At 44.7% G+C, this 16,385-nt stretch overlaps 2 protein-coding genes across 4 annotated transcripts; both read right to left on the bottom strand.

Moving 5' to 3' along the window:
- Nucleotides 1–1,230: 1,230 nt before the first annotated feature.
- On the bottom strand, nucleotides 1,231–7,014 carry zdhhc12b (zDHHC palmitoyltransferase 12b). Of its 2 annotated transcripts, XM_085794083.1 has the most exons (6): nucleotides 6,518–7,014; nucleotides 5,440–5,579; nucleotides 3,695–3,787; nucleotides 2,098–2,264; nucleotides 1,689–2,010; nucleotides 1,231–1,508 (listed from the first exon to the last, which is right to left on the bottom strand). In XM_085794083.1, exons 1-5 carry the CDS (start codon nucleotides 6,612–6,614, stop codon nucleotides 1,695–1,697), a joined length of 813 nt encoding a protein of 270 aa, XP_085650209.1. In that variant the 5' UTR covers nucleotides 6,615–7,014; the 3' UTR covers nucleotides 1,231–1,508; nucleotides 1,689–1,694. The 2 variants fall into 2 exon arrangements, with proteins under 2 accessions (XP_085650209.1, XP_085650210.1); XM_085794084.1 differs by lacking the exon at nucleotides 3,695–3,787 and having other exon boundaries at nucleotides 6,518–6,690.
- A 448-nt stretch (nucleotides 7,015–7,462) lies between these two features.
- Nucleotides 7,463–15,261, bottom strand: uap1l1 (UDP-N-acetylglucosamine pyrophosphorylase 1 like 1). Of its 2 annotated transcripts, none has more exons than XM_085794081.1 (9): nucleotides 14,690–15,261; nucleotides 13,030–13,234; nucleotides 11,869–12,044; nucleotides 11,605–11,777; nucleotides 10,555–10,748; nucleotides 9,374–9,514; nucleotides 9,089–9,274; nucleotides 8,401–8,455; nucleotides 7,463–7,819 (listed from the first exon to the last, which is right to left on the bottom strand). In XM_085794081.1, exons 1-9 carry the CDS (start codon nucleotides 14,967–14,969, stop codon nucleotides 7,742–7,744), a joined length of 1,488 nt encoding a protein of 495 aa, XP_085650207.1. In that variant the 5' UTR covers nucleotides 14,970–15,261; the 3' UTR covers nucleotides 7,463–7,741. The 2 variants fall into 2 exon arrangements, with proteins under 2 accessions (XP_085650207.1, XP_085650208.1); XM_085794082.1 differs by having other exon boundaries at nucleotides 7,528–7,819; nucleotides 8,401–8,449.
- Between the last annotated feature and the right edge of the window lie 1,124 nt (nucleotides 15,262–16,385).

The raw sequence follows: 16,385 nt of genomic DNA, 5'->3' as shown, positions 1-16,385 counted from the left end.
ACGATGCAGTAAGTGACACAGGTATCGAGAGTAAATTTCAGAATAAAGTAACAGTCCGTTAGTCAGGTTCGCTGTGTAACTAACTCCTACACACATGAGTCAGCGGAGGCAGGAGGGACGTGGGTGCAGAAAGGCCTGTTCATGCTCCGCAGGAAGAAGGAAATTTGTTTCGTTTTCTCGAGGTGGCAAGAACAAAGTTCGTTCAGGCCAGCGCATTTCATACTTCACGCCCCGCCCACTGCAGTACACATCACGCGCACTAAGGGAATCCCTGTGGGAATCACTGTAACCTCAACAACAACGGCAGAGATGGCAGTTTTCTCATGATGGAGGAGGAGGATTTACTGATATTATGCACGACTGCAGAGGAGATGGAAAGAAAGGCAACAGAGGTGGCCTGTGTGTCCCACCTCTCAATATGAAATATGACATGTATAATATTTCCGCATTGACCCCGCCCACTTCTGACCAATCACACAATAGTTGTCGGACACCATACGAGAAAAAAGTTCTGCCAAGCTGATGTGTCATTTTTTTCTTGCGGCGCTGGGAGCGAGAACAGAGTATGAACAGGCCTTTAACGCAGCTCCACTCGCCACAATAGCCGCGTTTACATGGATCCAAAAATTCTATTTATAATCAGATTAATAGGTCAATCAGATTCAAAATGTCTCATGTAAACACCTTTGCGGATCAGATTCATCCGGATCTGATTACATTTCTGATAGGATTGAAAGAGCTAGTCTACGTCGACTGATAATCAGCTTGATGCTGCATATAAACGGCTGAATAGAGTGGATTGGGTTGATAGAGTGGATTATTCATCCTGCGCATGCCCGCCCTAGTACGTAGGAGTCACGTATTGATGTAGGAAACAGGAAATAGGAAAGTCAAAGCAGTGTTGCCAACTTGGCGATTTTAAATCTGGTGACTTTTCTTTGACAAAAATGACTAGCGACAAATCTAGCGACTTTTCACGGTGTTGTTAAAGACGTTTCTGGTTTGGAGACTCGTGAAAGACGTGAAAGCACTTATAACTGTCGTAAGCCCCGCCTCCATCCCAAAACACTCACAGCGGTCAGTCTCACAGCAGTAATCAGCTTCAGCTGGGGCCATGTATAGGCGGACTGAATGTGGATCGCTTTATTTAGCGGTCATGTATACAGATCGAATAAGATTCATTTAATCTGACTGTTTTCAATCAGATTGAGGAAAAAGCCGCATGTAAACGAGACTAGTGAGGTGCAGCAGGCTGTGGAGGATTCCTGCTCAACTACAGGTGGAACCAGGAGAAGCTGCTCCACAGAGGTTTGTTCAGGAAACACTGTCTTCATTCAGATGTAGCAGAGTGGAACGGATCGACAGCAAGAAGAGCTGGAAGTAGGAGATGTTCAGCAGGAAGGGAAGTGATGTCATCACACAACACAGGCGTCTATGTAAAGGTCAACCACACACAGGGACAGCCCACCCCTCAGATTGTGGTCAGGAGTCTCCTCAGTGTGTCCGTCCTGGCCCTAGACCTGGCCCTAGACCTGGTCCTAGACCTGGTCCTAGACCTGGTCCTAGACCTGGTCCTAGACCTGGTCCTAGACCTGGCCCTAGACCTGGTCCTAGACCTGGTCCTAGACCTGGCCCTAGACCTGGTCCTAGACCTGGCCCTAGACCTGGTCCTAGACCTGGTCCTAGACCTGGTCCTAGACCTGGTCGCTGCCCTCCCTGAAGTACACCTGCTCCCACACCACGGTGCCCCACACGCAGAAGAAACCCCAGAGGTTGTGGAAGGTGCCGCGGTCGAACGGGTTCTCGTCGGCGCCGCAGTGTTTGAGGTAGGAGATGCGGTGGCGCGACATGAACTCCCAGGTGGTGGTGTTGAGGGAGACCAGGTAGAGGTGTGAGCCCAGCAGCAGCAGCACCACCAGCGACAGCAACGCCACCAGCGCCGCCACGGCCAGCAGCACGCCGTTGGTGCGCAGCCACAGCGGCCAGGCGGGCGCCGAGCTGAAGCCGGTCCTGAGGAGAGACAGAGGAGGGTGAGCGGGTGAGACGTGCGGAGGACGAGGCATCGCTGCGGCAACGTGAGACCTGCGCGGTACTGACCAGGCGATGTGCAGCCCCCACAGCAGCACCAGCAGCTGGACGGCCAGGTACAGCACGAACCAGCGGTGGTTCCTCTCGCCCACGCAGTTCTCGATCCAGGGACAGTGGTGGTCGTAGCGCCGCACGCAGTGCTGACACGTCTGGCAGTGCTTCGATCTCATTGGCTGCTGCTTGGAACAAAGGTCAGGGCGTTTATTGGACACACATACTGAGGTCTGCTTTAAAATACCGGATACGTTATTTAAAGGACAATTCCAGGCAAATTCAACCTGGAGCTCTAGTTTCCTAATAGTTTAGGTCGAAAAGAATATTTTCTTTTTAATGCAGTAGTTGTGTCTGTCCCTGCATCGCCACTGCAGCGAATAATGGAGCAGACGGTTCTTAGGCTGTTTATTTCCCACAAAACCTGGAACATGTTTGTTAAAGGGGTAATTCAACATTTTGGCAAATTCATCTACTGCCATAATCCCTATAGTCATAGTAGTAGGTTCATTACCTTTAATTATCGGTGCATGTTGTTTTGAGATCAGCGGGGCAGAGACGTGAGCTGCTCAGCGAACACAACAGAGGTGAATGGTACAGGTCCCCTGTCCCTCATCAAACTCATCAAATACACAATCCAACAACTCCAAAACACTCCTGTGGAGAAGTTGTGACCTGCACATTCATCAAGCTATGACTTTCTTGAAGTAAACAAATCCCTCAGTGTATGTTTGAATAGCCATCTGAGGTTGTCTGTGGAAGGAAATTGCAGTTTCGTGGGATGTAAACAGCCTAAGATCCGTCCGCTCCCATTATACGCTGCTGTGGTGATGCGGGGACAGACAGAACTACTGCATAACAGGAGACATTAAAAAGAAAATCTTCAGATTCATTTTTTTTAGACCTAAAATATTAGGAAACTAGAGCCCCAGGTTGAATTTGCCTGGAATTGTCCTTTAATTTCAACATTAGTGAAGAGCCTCTGTAAAAGATGAGCTACTAAGAACAGCTGAAACTCTCTATATGAGCATTTGTATCACAGAGGTGAACTCTGCTGATGTCACAGGTGAAATCTTTTACTTTCCTCCATTCGGTGAAGCTGAGGTCACAGTTTAAAGTTCAGTCATCAGCTTTTAACACAGGCATTAAAACGTACTGTGTGATCGGACCTGACAACAGATCTGAGAGTCTCTGAGGCCGTGGACATTGTGTCGTGACCCACATCCAATCACCGTGATGCGCAGGGACCGGACTCCTGCTCCTTTGTGTGGTGTTTTGTGTAGAATGAGTGTGTAACGTAGAGCTGTGCAGCTGTTACTTTATACCGCTGAAGGATCCTTTAAGTGCTGTAGGCAGGAGTCACATTTCAGCTGAGCTTGACACTGGTACTACGGAGAGATGACAGATGACTGACTCCACACCCACTGTAACCAACCCCTCGGACCAAAACGCTACTTGTCTGACTTGTTCTCCATCTGTGTGACCTCAAACATACAAAGAAGATGAAAAGTACTCTGACTGTGTTAACCTGAGTGATACAATAACACAAGACCAGTGGGTGGTGGTGGTGGTGTGTGTGTGTGTGTGTGTGTGTGTGTGTGTGTGGGGGGTGTACCTGCAGCAGACAGTGGCCACAGCGGCGCTGTCTCAGGGACTTGGTGGTGGGTGGGATCATGTCCTGCTGCTCCTCCGTCACTCCCAGCGTGAACTGGAACAACACAGGGAACAAAGGACTGGTTTTCAGCTCCAGCTTTTCAAACAGCAGCTCATCATCATCATTGTTACACTTCTCTGTGTAGTTTGTGTGGTTAAAGGTCAATCCCTCTGTCTTTATAGTTGAGAGCTAAGCATTAGATGCCCCTTTCTGAGATTTACTGCTAGAGACAGTTATCTGCCCCACATTCTCTCCCAGAAACACGCCAAGGCCACGTTCCCTCCTCTTGCCTCGCAAATCTCACTCTTTGGCAGTTTTTCAGACACAGCTGTAGAGCTAGGTGATAACGAGTGCTGTCACTGGATTACACTTTGTGTGAGGGAGAGAAACCACTGTTGTTCTCCCCTTATCTAGGAGGTGTGAATCTTTATCTTAAAGGGATAGTTCAACATTTTGGCAAATTGGCCCACTGCCATAATCCCTATAGTTTTAGGAGTAGGTTTGTTACTTTTAATTGTCGGTGCAAGTTATTTTTAGAACGGCGGAGCAGAGCTGCGAGCTGCTCAGAGCTACGCTACGGAGGCTAATGGGATTTCTTGGTTTCCCTCATCAAACTCATCAAATACACAATCCAACAACTCCAAAACGCTCTAATGGACAAGTTGTGACCTGCACATTCACCACGCTATGAGATAATAACAGAACGTTATGAGACAGAGTTGTTTTAGAGGTAAATTCTTGCAAAACTGCTTATGCGCATCCGTAGCGTAGCTCTGAGCAGTTCGCGGCTCTGCTCCACCGTTCTAAAAATAGCTTGCACCGACAATTAAAGGTAACAAACCTACTGCTAAAACTATAGGGATTATGGCAATGGGCCAATTTGCCAAAATGTTGAACTATCCTTTTAATGTTTATGCACAATAGCCAATAGGATGTTAACACATCTCCCCTTGCAGGCTCGGTCCACCTTTCTAGTGTAAGAATCTTAACTTTGCTGTTTGGCCCTCAGAATTGAGGTGGCATCACGCACTCATGTTGTGTTGATGACTCTTCTGTTCTCCTTGATGGATCCAGCCTAATAATCTTCGTCAGTATAAAGACATCCAGGACTCTGGTGCTTCTTCTTCCTGCATCAACTCAGAATTTCTCCCTAACAATCTTCTTCTTCTTCTTCTTCTTCTTCTTCTTCTTCTTCTTCTTCTTCTTCTTCTTCTTCTTCTTCTTCTTCTTCTTCTTCTTCTTCTTCTTCTTCTTCACAGGGTTTCTGAAGCACACACACTCAGTCTTTATCATTATCTGTCTATCGGGGCTGCTGTGTTTACCATAAGATAAAAGTCTTTGTATGACTCTACCTCACATTCCAACATCCTGACCAACACAAACCTCTCTCAGTGTAAAGGTTATCTGTAATATAATAAGTCCCTTCCCCCTGCATAGAGATGAACTGACTCCAGATCAAATGCACAACACCTGCACTGCAACACAATACACCTGCAATGCCAGAGATGCTGTCATCTGAATCCATCAACTTTTGCTAGGTCAGGGAGGATGTAGGTGTTGATTAAATGATTACAGGTCATTTTAATATAATCATTATGATATCTCACGAAGATCTTTATCCTGATAGTGTCCCATGTAACATCTGTCCACTGGCTGAACAGACTTCTGTGACGGTGTCAGAAACATTCATCAGACTCAGTCATCACCTGTAAATCGCTGTCGTCAGACAGGATGAAGCCCGGGTCCATCAGAGAGACGGCGAAATAGAGCAGCACCGACACCAGCACCAGCAGGACGAAGAGCACCGGCTGGACCAGCTGGCCCGTCTCCTCCTGCTTCCTCAGCTCTACAACAGCAACACACACACAAACACTCAGTAACACACACTCAGGTCCAGACGGGTCTGAACAGCAGCTGGACCCCTCCACTAACATCTGTGTGGGTGATTCTCTCAAGTCGGTGCACTTTGGGCTGTCTGATTTTTATTTTATTTTTTTAACTTTCAACCGTGTAACAATGACTCAATCCTCTAACAGTGTTTTGTTACAGGGTTAAAGATTTTGGCTAAAATTAGCCAGAAATCCTAATAAGCCAGGGCATGTAGCATCACATGACTTCAGGAAATCATGAAACTATATATATTTTTCAACATGATTGCTTATTTTTCATTTATTCATATAATGGAGTTGAAAGGTTGAGCTTGACTATGTCAAAAGCAATGAAATATATAATGTCAAAAAAGATGCTAACACTTTCCTCTTTTTGCAGTATGTTCTTTATAAGACGAGTGATGTCACTTTCTCAGTGCTGAGGATGTTGAACTGAACCATTATTATTTAAAACGGGGGAAATGATGGTTGAACAATGGGGGCATGATAAAATATTGCTATTTCACAAATATAATATATTATACATAATATACCAATTTTTTTCTCAGTTTTTTGTATTGTTTTGGTTAATGTAGTCAGGAACATTATTATATTAATAAAAAGAGAGGTTAATTGCAATTGTTTATTTGTTTTAAATTGAATGAAAAAGTGATTCTGGTCAACAGTGACATATGTGGCTGTCATCTACTCCTTAGCAACCCATAAAAAATAAATAAGAAAGACGTCTATCGTTTTTTGTGTTTTATAATCCAAATACACATGGATCCATCAATTTATGGCTTTTAAAATGCAGAAAATGTTACTTAAATCGAGCATCTGTGAGGTAAACCTGAGGGACGCAGTGCACCGGACTCAGAGAACCACCCTGAAGGAGCTTGATGTAAATGTCTCTTACCTGTGTCGTGTAGGAAGAGAATCAACGTTATGACCCATGTCAGAATCACATGAGCTGTTCTCACCAGAAACCCTGAGCCGAACACATTTTTGAACATGGTCCTAGCAGCATGATAGAGCCGCCATCAGGGCTGGAGTGGACGGTGACCGACCACTGAGCGTTAGAGAGCGACCCAGCGCCGTCAACTGCCCCGGCTCATCGGAACACAGAGTCCCGTCACCGCGGAGCTGCGAGGCGGCGGCGGCGTCACGGAATTAACGGTCCCACGGTCGCGTCTGTAGCGTCTGTTGCTGCTGCTGAGCCGTCCGTGTCAGTGTCGAGCGATTAAAAACAATTATTGAACTAGAAAACAGAATGAATGGACGCAAACCAGTTACATAAGAGCGGGCTGTGGCGAGAGACGCTGCTCTAACACCGAACACTCCGCTCCATTTAACGCATTTGTTATTGTTGTCGTCTTCCACGGCACGTGACCGACCTTCTTCCGTCGACGTCGATGACGTAATGGCGTGGTGTTTGTTGCCCGCGCAACTTGATGATTTGTTGAAGTTTCTTTTGTATTAATGTGATTTTGTTTCTTTGTGCATTATTCATTAGTACAGACTAATTTTTTTTTGTTTTTTTCTGTTTTTCTTCCTTATTTAGCTACAGAAAACGGAATGTTAGAGTTGTTGTCCTGCATATGTGTGTTTCTGACAGGAAAAGTCAGATGCTGCAGAGCAGTTTGATTTGCTTTTGCCTCTGCAGTGGTCATTTAATAGTTTGCCTGTAGGCTATATTTAATGACAATTACCATCAACCCATAATTCATAATAATTAATTAACATCCCTGATGGGCAAGTTTGGAAACTCTACCTAGCTACCTTCTTGGTTTCTTAATTTAAGTTTAGTTTGATTGTGTCTTATGTTAAGTAAACCCTAACACTATGTGTGTCCAATGTGTCCTGAGACTGCTGAAATGTGACTGTAGGAGCTTTAAGTTGACCAGGTGGAGGAGAGAAGAGAGGACACAAACAAAACAGTCTTTATGTAAATTCCTTTAGATTGTTGTTGCTCCCTTATTGTTTTCAAGTGATCACATCACGTGACAGTTACATGAGATGAATCAGAGGTTTGATTTGTCCATCATTACAGTACATTCACACTTGAACTGTATTTAAACAGTTGCTCATTCCTCAGACACGTAGAGATTGTCTTCACTGTTTTGAGATCAGCTGCTGGTCATCACTGCAGCTCTTTGGCCCGTCTCTCATCCAGGATGAACGGGGTGGTCAGGGTCTTCCCTCTGAGCAGCTCCAGACCCTGCAGGAGGAGGAGGAGAAGAAGGAGAGCTGGTTAAATCACAGCTCACTCAGTGGGGTTACTGACATATTGGTTTCACCGACATTAGACATCCATATCCCCTCCTGTCCACAAGGAGGCACCAGGTGGCGCTTCAACCAACCACTGAACAAATAAAGCAGAGGCCATTCCCCCTGGCCTATACCATAAAAGTGCTTTATATATTACATATTATTTTGAACAACTGTTTTGTAATGTGAAACAAAGTTTTGAATTAAAAAATAAAAATAAAGCAGAGGCCAGGATGAGGACTTCCTCTTATTTGGCTGTGGTACAAAAGTCAAAAATAATCCAAACTACTTCTCCTTGATAGGAATTCACAAGGAAAAAGTCAAGAGGAGATAATTCTCTCTCTTAAAAGAAAAACATCTTTTAATTTACTTCATAAGACATATATGATAAGTCCTCCATTGCTCACCACAATACGATGTAATGTTTGGCAAACCCAATGACAAACACAACAAATGATTGCAACTCTTGTTTCCAGTTGCAACTTTAACACCAATCAGGAAGCTCTGTCAGATTAAAATGTCTGTCCTCACCTCTCCAAAGTAAGAGACAAGTGGTGAAATCTCACACTGAGCTGGAGAACTGTCACTGCAAGGAGAAAACACACACACACACACACACACACACAGAGATAAATATAAGATTATTTCCAGTCTCTGACTCATGACATCACTCTGCAGAATCACTGTTACATGATGGGAGTGGTCAACTTCCCCAAACTAATTTGACTGGAGGAAAGGATGAACACACATCTGGACAGATGAGACTACAGTATGTGACTCTAGGTCCAGCAGGTGATCAGTTTGGTGCTGTATGTTACTGCAGGGTGTTGTACAGCAGTGTGGTTCTCAAACTTTTATACATCAAGGACGACTAAATTGATACAAATTAGACCACGGACCCCCACTGGACAAAATTTTGACTTAAGAACGATACTTTTTTAGTCAATGTACATTCAAATTAGGACCAATAGCGTGAAACTTTGGAAATATTGTAGAGAGAGACTTCTGGAAAAAAATGGTATCATTTCTCCAACAATGTTTAAACATTTAGAAAAAAGTGGTAAAAATTCTCCCCCCCAAAAAAAAAAAACCTAGAAAAAAGTGGTAAAGTTTCTCAAAAAAAAACTAAAAAAAAAGAATTAGAGGAAAAGTGGTAAAATTTCAAGAAAAAGTTGGGGACCACTTTGAGAACCACTGTTGTACAGGGCCTCTCTCTGACCTGGCTCTGGGAGGGACGGGGGTCCCGTGCTGGTCCAGCAGCTCGGCCCCGGCGGCTGCGGCCCAGCGGCAGTGCTGAGCCAGGAGGGAGTTGCGGGCCACGGTCGGGGTGTCCGTGGCTGCTCCGTCGGCGTTTTTCAGAGGGGAAAACTCATCTTCTCTGACGACCTCAAACGCAACAAAGTTCCTTCAAGACACAGAGTAAATGTTTCAGCTGTAGTTAGTTTCATGTGAAGTTAAACAGTGGAAGTGAATGAGGGAAGAAACAATCATCAACGAACGATACCTGGAGAATGGAAAGACGTCAAAAACAAACTTCTCCATCTTTATGCCGTTGGGTTTGGTGGGTTTGACCTGGTTCCCCTGTGAGTCCACAAAGGGCACTTTCTTGAGAGCGACGTGTTGTTTCAGTTTCCCTTTAAACTTCCTGTTCAGGACCCAATGACGTCAAAGAAAGATCAGTTACAGGGTTTGTCCAAACATATTGTAAAAAGATGTACTTTGAGTCTCTTTAGCTTGGCTGACATCCCATCCAATAACATGGCGGGGGAAAGCTTTAAGATCTACACTACACCATAGGGTGAAGGAGATCAGTGCTGTGAAGGTGTAATGAGTCTACCAACAGGGCCTTATGACTTTAAAGGAAGAAGGGCTCTAACTCTGATTTATTTAGATTTTTCTTCATCATCCAGCAGCTTGTACATTTAACCTTACACTAGTTCTGCTCACAGCTCTCTGCTTCTTTTAGTGACTTCCTCACTAAAACCACAGCTGTTCATTGATCAGTGATTGGTTTTAAATTAATATGTTTCCAATAATCCTAAAGCTACTAACAGTGGTGGCCAAAATTACTAGAGCACTTGACATTTAATTTTGCACTATAAACCATAGAATAGAGCCAGAAGATTTAGGTAGTTTTCCTTATAAAAAAAACAAGCAAGGCTATTTCCTATTTCACTGTCAGCGTCACACAATCATGTTCCTCCACAGAAGAAGCTAAATTATTTACAAAGTCTGGACCTCAACCCCATCGAGCAAATTTGGGATGAGTTAGAAAATAAACTGGACAGATCTATTCTACAATCAAGGGAAAACCTTTGGCTTCAGTAGCAGAAGACATGGGATGACATAAGTGTTGAAGTTCTTAGGAAGTATACAGATACTATGCCAGAGAAATGTGCTGCTGTAATTACTGCAAAAGGTGGACACACCAAATATTGAATATAAAAGTTGATAAAAACAGTAGGACTCACTTTATCTGATTGCACTCAGAGCGACCATCTTGAACATTATGAAACAAAATCATGTGTCCATCAGAATAGGTCAGGTATGTCAGCTATTCTAATAAATTTTGGTCACCGCTGTATATCAGCTCTGATCATCAGCCAGACCGACAACCAGTCAAACTCTGACCTTTACAAAAAGTGGGCGTGTCCTGTTGATCTTTGTGACAATATTGGTTCTTACTCTGCTACGTCCTGCAGGAAAGCCCTGGTGAAGAAGTGGATACAGATGTTTCCAGCACTGTAGACCAGCTCTCCTCCAGGTCCTCGGAGTTCGGCCGTCTCCGGTTGGATCTCACTGTACTCCACCACCTGGGTGACGCCCTGCACCCTGCAGACCACGCCCACCGGCTCGGCAGCGTACGCCTTCTCCACCACCTGAGACACGATGATGGTGAGACAACAATGGACAGAAATTCAAAGTTCGGCCATATGTGTACAATAATGAGTCCAGCTTTTGGGTCAGGTGTCTCTGTGTGTGAAATATAATTTCATCTATTTGAAATAACAGAATGTTTTGGGTCATGGTGAATCGAGTTGGGGGTGGCACGGTGGTGCAGTGGTTAGCACCTTCCCCTCTCAGCAGGAAGGTTCTGGGTTTGATCCCCATGCCTCAGATCTTTCTGGGTGGAGTTTGCAAGTTCTACCTGTGGCCCTGTGTGGGTTTCCTCCAGGTTCTCCGGCTTCCTCCCACAGTCCAAAGTCATGAACATTAGGTTAAAGGGATAGTTCAACCACACTATTAAATAATAATGTAACATTATGAGACAGAGTTGTTTTCGAGGCAAATGCGTAGCCGGAGCAACATTCCAGACACGGCTGCTGGATGGAGTGATTTCGAATTGCAATTGGAGTAGTTCTGAGTATTTGCGTCATGTGTCGTAATGTTGCATGATTATACATGATTATCTCATAGCGTGGTGAATGTGCAGGTCACAACTTGTCCACAAGAGTGTTTTAGAGTTGTTGGATTGTGTATTTGATGAGTTTGATGAGGGACAGGGGGCAATGTAACGTTCACCTCCATTGTGTTCGCTGAGCGGCTCACGTCTCTGCCCCGCAGATCTCAAAACAACATGCACCAATAATTAAAGGTCATGAACCTACTGCTATGACTATAGGGATTATGGCAGTAGGAGAAGTTACCAAAATGTTGAACTATCCCTTTAAATAGTGACTCTAAACTGTCATGTGACAGACTCTGGCTCTACACCACTGAGTGAAGTTACTGCACCTTGGCTCCACAGTCGGCTCCTTTGCTCACACAGAACCCGATGAAGACGGGGTCGGCCATCTTGACCAGGATGTTGTCCACACAGTAGACGTGCAGGTACTCCACCCCTCTCTTCTTCATGTCCTCCAGCACCTTGTTGTCCACCAGAGCCTGGTACAGACCACCGTTACCGTCTGACAGACAGAAGCAGAGACACGGTCCTGAACGCATCGTGTGACTGACAGCGTGTGTGTTGGGTCTCTACATCAGCTGACGTGTCCTCACCTGGAGCCATGGCTATCTTCCCTTTCCCCTGCAGGATGACCTTTCCATCAAAGGTCACGGCCGGGATCATCCGCTGCTCAAACATGACCACGTTCGAAGGCTCCAGGCCAAAGTAGTTGTTCTCCTTGAAGAAGGTCTCAGTGGGAGCCAGAGTGAACTCACTGGTCATGATGTACCTGAGGAGCCACAGAGCAGAGGTGTTTTCACTGTCACATTAATAATGATAATAAATTATAATTCCTTTGTTTATATAGCACCAATAAAAAATGATTTGCAAAGTACTGCGACATAAAAGCAGAAACACACAAAGATAAATGACAGACGAATCAACAACAGTGACATAAAACCCATCAGGACCCAAGAAACACAGGCAACATGAGAACCGAGGAACATAAACTACTGTAAGACCAGGAGGAACCACAGTGAAATATAAGATGATTTAATGATGCAATTATAATAAAAGGGGGAATCGGTGAGATAAAAAGAGATATGAAGAGATAAAAAGGGCATGAAAAGTAAACGATAGAAAAAGATCCGCTGCTGCAACACAATAAGATGAAAAAGCAATAAAAGCAAATAAAAACAATGGAGACAGATATGAAATATATAAAACAGTGAGAAATCAAATAAAGAAAATAATATATAAATAATATATAAGGTTCCATGAAGGAAATGAAAACAATACCAAGAGACCGAGGCTGTTATAAGACAGGGAATCAAAGAAAGACAATAGGAAGTCCAGTAAAAGCGAGTCTGTAGGTGGTGACTAAAAAGATGTGTTATTCAAGTTATCTTCATGACAGAGACAAACACTCATGTGTTATCACTTAACACCATCACAGCTGCTCCAATTAACCTGTGTCGTTTTGATCAGTTGCTTGGCAACAAAAACATCACTGAAGTGGATCATGAATACGACCTAAATAAATGAAAACACACTTTTCTCTCAGCTTCTCTACCATCTGTTAACAATCACCTTCAAACTCAAATTACAATCTATTCATTTACAAATTAGCACATTAGACTTGTGGTTTAGATGAAATCACAGAAGAGACTTTGTGAAATCTATGATGAGCTCGTAAAACACAAATCTGACAGATCACTAATGACTCGTCCCACCCCGCTGCACAGAGACCTTGGATTGTGACAGTGAGCTCTCACCAGGGCACGGTGCACTTGGATCCATACTTGACCCCTGCCAGCTCCTGGATCTTGTGGATCCGCTCTGCCTGGATCTGGTACAGGGTTTTGCCGCTGGGCAGCCCGACGTTGTACATCCCTTTGGGATACTGAACGCCCAGGCGAGTCCCCTGACCCCCGGCCAGCAGCAGGACGCCGACTCGACTCTCTGAGATCTGCAGCAGCCCTGTGGATGAAGAAAGAGGATGACGTGTGAGCTCTATTTGATGTTGATGAACTTAACTGACTTGCAAATCAAAGCCTTTAAACCAGAGGTGTCGAACTCATTTTAGTTTAGGGACCACAAACAGTGCAATTTAATCTCGAGTGGGCTGGACCAGTAAAATAATAGCATGATAACCTAGTATAAATAGAAAAAACTTTGAATTTTTCCCTTTGTTTTAGTACATTGTCAAGATTTTTACTGTGGAAGAGAATTAGGGCCACTGTGAAATATAAAGTGAATTAAGATTTTTTTCTCAGAATCTCAGTTTAAAGTCAGAATTGACTTTTTTTCACAGTGGCCCTAATCCTCTTCCGTAGTTTACAGCTATCCTTTTACAAAACATACGAAGAACAACCTGAAATTTCTTGATAAAAATATGTGCAATTTCAAATTGTCACTAAATTCATCCTGAGGGCCAGATTGGAGCCTCTGCCGGGCCGGTTTTGGCCAATGGTCCATATGTTTGACACCTCTGCTTTAAACTGTCACAGCTCAGAGTCAAACTTTAATCAAACTTTATAAGCTGCATTAACCTTTAACTCTGTTTACGATGGTGTAGGCGAGCTGTTCACTGGTCTCAGGACAGTGCTGCATTGACAACATCATATATCTGAGCCTCACTTCAATCCCATTCAATTTTTTTTTTTTTTTTTTTTACTGCTGACACTTCAGAAACTTTAGATGATGTGACATTCACAACATTAGACTGTGTCACACTGCTGCATTAGAGTTCAGTTTTCAGAATTGCTCCAACTGCTCGAAATGGAAGAAGTTTGAACAACTCTTCTGTCTACAGGTCAATCTGAGAGGTCACGAGAACTGACGTACCAATTAAAAAGCTGAGGTAAATCTACAGTTACTTTCCAGGCTTAGTCATGTCTCCATGCAGTGAGGCAGGAGTCTCCAACAGGGGGCAGCTCATACACAATGAAGTCTGTACAAACTTTAAGCAACACCCCCTCTTCCATGTTTGTACATATTTTGGGAAATAACATGTACCATAGTGAGTGATCTACTTCCTGTTTGGTATGAAGCACTGGTGAATCTTCAATTCTTCTTCACTGGTCTCTGATCAGATTTATGGAAGTGTGTGTTCTGTGACTGAATCAACAGTTTCACGTGTGTTTGGTACAAAATGTGACTTCCAGATGTTGATACTACTGTTGATTTGGTCTGGAGATCTGATTGGCTGTGTTGATACAGTGACCAGTGATATCAGACATGATCGCCTGTCAGAGCAGCTGATTTGAGATCAGTGTCACCTGTGCACGTGATGAATCTGAGACCAGCAGAGCAGAGAGAACTGGACTTAAAAACACTAACTCCATGTTGTTCACAAACCTGCCCCCCACCCCCACCCCCCTTCCTCCTCTTCCTCTTCTCCCAGTCCTCTCCGGTTGTCCCCCGCAGACTCACCCTCATCCTCCCAGGCCGACAGACAGCTGGCGTCGCTCTTCCGGACGCTGCCGATGAACTGCGGCGGGACCGGCTCCAGGTGCTGGTCCAGACTGGCGGCGGGGCCGGCTGCAGCCCCCGCAGCCCCCTCACAGTGCTCCTTCAGCCCGTCCAGGTCCAGCTGGGACAGCTCCCGCAGGAAGGCGTCCCGCTCCTCCTCACACAGCTCCGACCAGAACTGGAGGACGTGGGTCTGTCCCGCGCCGTCCAGACTCTGTCTCACCTGGTCCACAGAAAGCATCGTGGGTCTCTGTCTGAAACTCGTCCCCTCCAGGTCCGACTGTCCTGTCCTGTCCTGTCCTGTCCTGTCCTCCGCTGCAGGCTGGAGCTGGAGCTGGAGCTGGAGCTGGAGCTGGAGCTGCGGCTCTCTGAGCTGAGCTGCTGTGGAGGAAGTGACTGCTGCTGTTTCGGTGTCGTGAGCAACTCGTGACTCCAGCAGATCCAGGATCCGGACAAAGATCCCGCTGTGAGGGATCAGGTCTGACAGGATCAGGACTACAGGTCTGAGGAGGCGGCCATGTCTGATCACCGACCGGTGGTGGTGGACTGGACTCCACAAGTTGGGGCTGAGTCAGCGTCTTATCAGCTGACCCACCCGCCTGACCGTGGAGCGGGAAACAGACCGTCTGTGGTCCCGACAAAACCACAAGTCACACGGTCAGAGCCAGCGTCCCTGTCCGCTCCAGCAACACCCCATATATTTAATATTAAACAGTCACCTCACATTTAAACCTATGATCAAATATAAAAGTGAAACCATCTATTGTTCAAGATATTTTATCGGCTTCCCTAGATCAAACAAACTTTTATTAGTTTCAATATGACCCATAGGCTACCATACAGATTCTTTATTATCCTGGCCACGGTTGCAACAGGTTAGAGATGGTTGACCGATTAACTTTTGCTCTTTTTCAGGATACTATGGTTACTGACATTAATATTGTATTTATTTATTAAATAAGTCTAAAAAGAACCAATTAGCTACCTTTGGTTAAAATAGGCATTTGTTTATATTGCTTATGGTGAAAAGAGCAGGAAGAAATATTATAAAATGGCTTGTTGTAATATGGGACAACACTAGCTGCAAATTTTTTCCCCATTCTGAACTGGAAAAAAAACAAAACACTGTTGTGTGGGACTTCTTCTCAGCCATGACAGGACCTCAGTGACACAATCTGACCCTGTCACTCATTAGTCAGAGTCAGGGCCCATCCCTACAGAACAAGTGTTTTCAATGAAAGCAGCTGCAGCAAATTTTAAATGTGTCCCCTGCCTTCATGGTGAAGCAGAGTCTAACTGTAGGTGTCATCACTGACATGTTTCTGATTGGAGGGATAAGACTTGTTGCAACCAGCTGCTCATCTCATATGCAAAAGTCATGTATGTTTAATGTATACCCAAACTTTGATAGCCCATGTGAACCTACTGCTGTTATTGGGAGAGGTGCGAGTTTACAGATGCTGAAACATGTCTAGGCTCAGACTGGACATTGACTTAACTTCACACAGATATCAGCTTCCGTGCTGTAGACAAGAGCACATTTCCTTTTCTATTGCACCGACATCACACAAAACAAAACATCCATCATGTGGTGCAAACTCAGGTGTGATTCTTGCTGAAAAGAGAAGGATGAACGAAATTAAATAAAAAGACATGA

This window comes from Trachurus japonicus, chromosome 12, assembly GCF_045865225.1.
Source record: "Trachurus japonicus isolate A0001 chromosome 12, Traja_1.0".
Taxonomy (NCBI): Eukaryota; Metazoa; Chordata; class Actinopteri; order Carangiformes; family Carangidae; genus Trachurus; species Trachurus japonicus.
Note: the sequence above shows the minus strand (reverse complement) of the source record. Positions and strands in the feature narration are given on the sequence as shown.